This window comes from Hipposideros armiger, unplaced genomic scaffold (genome assembly GCF_001890085.2).
Source record: "Hipposideros armiger isolate ML-2016 unplaced genomic scaffold, ASM189008v1 scaffold_1192, whole genome shotgun sequence".
Lineage (NCBI taxonomy): Eukaryota > Metazoa > Chordata > Mammalia > Chiroptera > Hipposideridae > Hipposideros > Hipposideros armiger.
The window spans coordinates 227,048-233,981 of record NW_017732542.1 but is presented as its reverse complement, the minus strand read 5'-3'; the positions used below and the strand labels follow the sequence as shown (position 1 = coordinate 233,981).

Below are 6,934 nucleotides of genomic sequence, written 5' to 3'. Positions count from 1 at the left end.
TATGAGAGCCTAATCATTTAACTATTTGAGATAGCACAGTGTAAAAGTGTTCTGTGCTCTTCCTGAAATAGTCCAGAATTACAGATCCACTGTGACATTTCAGTTTTTCCATTTCACAGCCATATTTGTGCTTCCGAAACCTAAGGTGATCTCCTGTCTAGAGCAAGGGGAAGAGCCATGGGTTCCAGGATCCCTGAATTTGAAGGACAGTCCTGGAGCGCGGCCTACAGGTAAATACACCATGTACCTTGATAGGAACCTTTGCAAGGCTTAGCATTTTAAGATTCTACTTATGTGTTTATTAAAATCAGTGATCTTTAAATTTTTGTCTCTATTCTTGCTCTGTCATACAGTTGGTTGATTTTCATGTTGTTGTTTTTTTAATTAAAGCTTATTGGGGTGACAGTGGTTAGTAAAGTTAAAGAGGTTTCAAGTGTACAATTCTGTAATACATCATCTATATATCACATTGTGTGTTTACTACCCAGAGGGTCAGTTCTCCTTCCAGATTTTTATGTTTATTCCAACAGGGTTAATGCACAAAGATGACACTGCAAATCATCAGCCTATGTGCCTTTCTGACTTGGAAATACAAGCACCAGGAGACATAGTGTCAAAAATGGCCAGAGTGAATGTTCCCCACAAAGTAGGAAAAGAAAATCATACTGATATGCACAAGGTGGGGAAACGGCACCCAGATTTTCCAGTGAAGAAAAGAGAGAAGCTTTTTACCTGGAGACAAGAGCTGCTGAAACTCATGGATCGTCACAAGAAAGAACGTGCGGGAGAGAAGCCTTTTAAATGCCAGGAATGTGGGAAAAGCTTCAGAGTTAGCTCTGACCTTATTAAGCACCAAAGAATTCACACTGAAGAGAAACCGTATAAATGTCCACAGTGTGATAAGAGGTTTAGATGGAGTTCAGATCTTAATAAGCACTTAACGACACACCAAGGAATAAAACCATATAAATGCTCATGGTGTGGGAAAAGCTTTGGTCAAACATCAAATCTCCACACACACCAAAGAACTCACACTGGAGAGAAGCCCTTTACGTGTCATGAATGTGGGAAAAAATTCAGTCAGAACTCCCACCTTATTAAACACCAGAGAACCCACCTTTAGTACATGCAAGAGGAGCTTCAGCAGGCTGTCAGATTTTAAACACCAGAAACTCCACCAATGAAGGGAAGCTTATCCAGTGTCCTCAGTCTGAACAAATTCACCAAATGGAACTTGACCCTAAAGTTTATGAAAAAAATACAAAATTACAAAAAAAAAAAACGAAGAGTTTTCTATCAGTGGAAAATTTTGGGATATAAACATGTTTCATAGAGAGGAATCAAGGTTGACTCTGCAGGGCATGTACTAAAGTTGTACTACTTTCTGTTTTTACTGATAAGTTTCAGGGAATTTCTTTGCAAGAGAGAGGTATTCTAAGAACATTCTGAATAATGGGAAAAGCTGTTTGGGATTGTACCTGGCAAAATAGCAAATTCAGCTTCAAATGAATCTGATAATCAGTCTTCAGTGGTCACTGAGGTAAATAGTGTTGGTTTCACACTGATCTCCCAGCTACTCTTAAACACATATGATAGAAACATTTGTAGGATGGTCTTCATAACAAAAGTGATAATATACTTTTTTTATTGCATTCCATTGTCTTCAAGGTAGCAGGCTTACCAATTTCAGTAGTCTAATGGGGCAGATATGAATTCTAATATAAAAGTTACCAAGAACCAAATTGGAATTTCTTTCTGTCTCTCCTTTCTGAACATTGTATGAGTTTCTTCTTGAACTTTTTAGCACCTTTACTTCTTTACTTGTATTAACACAGTTTTTTACTGTGATGAAATCATATTTACTTCCCCACTAGGGAATCTGCCAGATAAGTAATAATGCACTATCTTATGCCTCTCGTTGGTGGTGTTTGAAAAATGAAAACATTTCTAATGAGATCATATGGAAACAGTTTGGAATTTTTAGCCATGAAATATGTATTAGATATAAAGAAGAATTTTCTTCAGTAACAAAGTTTCTTTTGTTTACTTCCCTCACAATGTCAATAGGATAAAATAGCCATAAAATTTTTCCTGAAGCATAAAAGAAAATCAGTGCGCGCTCAGGATTAATTTCTCAGGTTTTTGTTTGGTTATTAATTTGGCTTTTGTTCGTTGCTGTGAACATAGAGGTATGTTCAAGAACTGGGGCGTGTCCTGCAGGCAGGATGCTGTGGTTTACTGGGCATGGTCACCTGGGAATTCAGTCAGCAGGAGACTAAGTTTCCAAAAAGGAAGGTTGGGGAATTGATGCTGAGCAGTTGGCAAGGCTGGGCGAATCCATATCCATGTTGGTTGTCTTACACTGTAAACTGTTAAGCAGGCAGTGCCTACCAGTGTCTGTTTTCTCTAGCACAGCATGTAGCAGTAGCCTTAAGTGATAAATGTGATAGACTGCTGAAAACCTCTCTAGGCTGTGGATTTCCTACTAACTCACTGCGTTTATCTACAACAGTGACTCAGATGTGTGTCTGTTAGAGCTTTTAGATAGTATCAGAGAAGTGGTTATATTATCTCTTCCAAATCTCTTATTTTATAAATGGAGACGTTAAGGCTCAAAGACATACAGGGACTTGTTCAAGACCCCATAGCTACTGGGTCTGTTGGCTGTCACTTAGCTTCATTAGACAGCTCTGAAGGCAGGGTTAGCGGGACTGATTTATATGTTATCCCTGCAGAGCCAGCCTGGATGACATTGTATTGTTTCTATTTCTAGCTTATAAAACATTCCTGTTTCTTGATTGGTTACTGAAACACTCTTCAGTCTCCATTTTCTCTGAAATAGAGAAACATCTCAGGGTTGATCTGGGGGTTACAGGGATTCATAAAAGAAAAGTGCCTACCAGCCTGGCCAACAGTAGATGCTCAAGGAATGTGCACTTCTTTCCCTGTCCCCTGCTCCCCAGATAAGTTGGGAGGTTGATTGCATTAAAGAAGCAGATGTGTTTGTGGCTCTTGCAGCTCCTTTGAGGAGCTGAGCACTCGTGGTGGTGGTTATGCTGAGTTGATTAGGTCTGTGGGTTCAGTGCTCTTCGTTGTAAGTCACCCAAGCTTTGGTCTGGTATGTTCAACAGGATTTTATTTTCTTCCCCAAACTGAACTATACCAAGTAGTATTTCTTAATCAAAACCAGCTCTGAATAGCTAATCTGCGTAGCTCTTACCCAACACCCTCAGTCTGGAACCGCTGGCACTATATCTCTTCTCCCAAAATATGTGTGAATCTCTTGCTGGTACTGCAGTCATTCATTTAGTTTAATGAGGGCCTATTATATACCCAGACGCTGTTCTAGACTGAGGCTATGGTAGTGAACAGAAGAGAAAAAAATGCACACCCTCATGGAGCTTGTATTCTAGTGAACAGTAAAAAAGGAGAATAGTTGTGCCTTTCTGCTCCTTGTAGTTAGGGTTATGAGATCATTTTGGTCAATGGGTTGTGAGCAGAAGTCTCACTTCGGGGCTGAAGCATGTATTTGTTGATGCAAGAGCCTGTAGTGCTGTCTTTTCCTACATCCATCATGGACGTGCAGACAGAAAGAGGAACCACGAGATCAAACCAGTCTGGAATGCTGAGTCCCTCACATAGCAGGACAGCTGTTCTGGAGAGCCCCAGACCTACAATGGACTTCGTGGGAATAAGAAATAAACTTTTGTGTTTAACCCCTAAGATGTTGATGCTGTGTGTTTCTGTAGCATAACCTGGCCTGTTTCAAAAAGTCCAAAATCTTAGTGACCACAGTCATCTTCTTTCTGGTCTCCGTCAGCTGAATCCTTGTCACTTGTGGCTACATTGGCAAAGCTAAGCAAGGATCTGTACAGCCAAGGATAGAGAACCAAGACTGTAACCTGAAATTCCCACATGGTGGTGGCGGTGGACTACTCTGTAGGACAGTTACCTCTGACTAAATCTAGCCTAAGAGCAGCTACTTTCCTTATCCTGTTCTTATAGTTACACTCATGCTCCATTCTCTCATCCACACCCTGAGGAACAAAGTCTTTAAGGGTGCACTGAAGAAGTTTCTAGGTGGCTGAGGAGACACATGACTAGGGCTACCGAGAAGCACTGCTTTACCTCTTTTGAAAATGAGACTCTAACTCTTCAGGTCATCTTGTTATGTCCTCCCCTCTGAATAGGGAGGCAGCAGGATTCCTTAGAAAGTTCAACACTAAGAGCCAAGACACTTGAACATTTTGTTGTACTCTGTATCTAATTAGCTATGGTAGTCAGTGGATCTCTCTAACACTCAATTTCATTATCTGTAAAATGAATATAATAGAAGGCAAGAACTTTATAAGAATCAAAATAGATAATGCATATGGAAGGGCTTAGAGAAAACTGCTCAGTGTTATACTTTAAGATAAAATATATTACCTAAGGAGGTATATCATCTATTTCACATCCCACTTCCCTCCATTTATACCCTGATGGAGTACTATGCCTTCATTATGTAACCAGAGCTTTCATAAAGAGGGATGAATGAAGGGCCAGAATAAAGTCAGAGAGACCACGTAGAAACTTCCACTGTTCTTTCCTTCTCACTGCACATCCATTAGCTACCTCTTGACAATATATCCAGAATATCTCAATTCAGAATAACGCACACATGAAAATTAGGAAAATGTTTGAATGTTCATCAAAAGGGAAATGATTGAAGATTGAATATATTATAGTCCCTGCCTAAATACAGCTGTTAAAAAAAAAATGAGGTCAGGTCGGCCGCGTGGCTCAGTTGGTTAAGAGTTGGCTTGGGAGCGTGAGCTCTGAGCAGCAGGCCTGCAGGTTTGGTTCCCACATGGGTCAGTGATGCTGTGCCCTCTACAGCTAAGATGGTGAACAACAGCTCGACCTGGAGCTGGGCTGCCGGGAGTCGCTGGCGACAGCGTAGGCTGCAGCCCCTGCTGCAGCGGGTTGCCATGGGCTACTGTGTGTAGCCAGCAGCCAGCGTGAGCAGCCATCCAGAAGCTGGTGACTGATCTGCCTCGCCCGGGAAGAGTGCAATGATGGTGCCAACTTGGGCCAGTGAAGCAACGTCCACCACAACTAGACTGAAAAAACAAAATGACAGCAACTTGTCTGTTACCCTTCCCCTGATTCCCCAGGGCTGTTCCCATCCCCCAATTCCCCAATAAAAATCTTTAAAAAAAAAACCCAAAATGCAGTTCTTTTACTGTAGTCACTAAGTAAGTCACTGAACTATGATAGGTAGGCATCAGGGCTACAAGGAAACCCAGACTTAACTTGCAATTCTCATAAATCCCAAAGTTATGAAAACCTTCCTAGGTACCGTGGGAATGGCCAAGTGAATGGGGAATGCCCAAGTAGTTTCAGGAGTATGGCTTCTTCCAGATGACTGAGTAGGGCGGGACCAAGTTCAAATACCTTCAGGTTAATTACCCTATCACACAGGGAGTGGTGAGGTTACTTGTCGAATGTTTTCCACAAGAAAAGAATGCTCAGTTCTCTTTGTCTCTATCCAGAAGCCAAGCCAAGGATAAGCAGTAGGACTGTGAGGAGGTTGGAACTAATAATGGTGAAAGTAAAGATTTGATGGTGACGAAGTGAGCAATGAAATGTGTATTCTAGTTCGGGGTACCGGAAGTCCTGCGCTGTTCCCAAACTGACTGGTAAAGCCATCCCCTCACAGGAGAGGCATAGAAGAGGTGGCAAGAGGAAAGGAGAGTGTGGTAAGGAGGCCTGAGGGGCCCAGCTCTTGCTTTGGCTGTGACCACCCATCCACCACCTTCAGCTGAGGAACCACAAGATATGTGAAGTTTATGATCAGTAGGCTTTGCCCTATTTATCCAGGTTGTGAGAATATCTGATTTAGTTTATGGGATGTGGCTAGCAATCTTTGGAAAAAGGGAATAGTATCAATTGAACAATTGGACCAATTAGTTAAAATATTTCAGTGAGGGAGGGAAGTAAAGAAACCATATGGAGAACCCCAGAAGTTAATTCACACGGAAAAAACCTGCCTTTTTTTTTTTTNTTTAAAGCGTTTATCACTTCCTGACATTTCATTGATTTACTCATGTTTGATCGTCTCACTCTCTGATTAGAAGATAAGGTCTGAGGCTGGCCGAGTTGCTCAGTTGGTTAAGAGCTCACTCAAGAGTGTGAGCTCTGAGCAACAGGGTCTTCAGTTCCATTCACTCTCCGAGCTGAGCTGCTGCTGAGCTGCCTGCAGGTGGCAGGATGGCTCAGCTTAAAAAAAAAAAAAAAGAAGATAAGTTCTATGAGATGGGTGGACTTTGGCTCATTCCTTACTATAGCCCTAGTTCATAGAGAGTGCTTGGCACACCATAGCCACTCAGCACATATTTGTGGAAAGACTGAATGCTGAGTACTTCCCACACCTTGCAATTTGTATTTAGAAAAAGTCCACTAAGTGATTCTGGTCTATTTGGTCCAGTGAGATGTGAACCAGTGAGCTAGAGGAGTGGTTGAAATCCTTCCTCGTCTAGTATCTTGTGCTCTAGTGCTGAATAAAAAATTGCTATCATTAAGACAGGAATCACTTGTGTATATGTTACCCAACCCACTGGCTCTTCTAGCCCTGGTCTTTTAATGGGTGAGTCTTAAAGAGTTATAGGAACAGCCTGTATTCCGTGCAACCTCTAGAGTTTGGTTCCTCCTTGGTCAAATATGGGATGTCTTGGTGGCAGAAAAGGGGGAACATGTGCACGATTCCCATGCCCTGTGATCATTCTATCAGTCAAGCTAGTTTTATTTCTCAGTCTCCACTGTGTATGTCTGCCTACAAAGGCAATACACTGTAAACCTGATACCTGATATGAGAGCCTAATCATTTAACTATTTGAGATAGCACAGTGTAAAAGTGTTCTGTGCTCTTCCTGAAATAGTCCAGAATTACAGA

The 6,934-nt window shown here is 41.7% G+C and overlaps 1 protein-coding gene across 1 annotated transcript in view; it reads left to right on the top strand.

Annotated features, from left to right (window-relative positions):
- LOC109376763 (zinc finger protein 75A-like) overlaps positions 1-3,420 on the top strand; it is an 8,623-nt gene extending 5,203 nt beyond the window's left edge. The window contains 2 exon segments of the mRNA XM_019632874.1: positions 120-230; positions 531-3,420. Coding sequence (XP_019488419.1) covers positions 120-230; positions 531-1,123 — 704 coding nt within the window. The 3' untranslated portion in view covers positions 1,124-3,420.
- Positions 3,421-6,934: the final 3,514 nt, after the last annotated feature.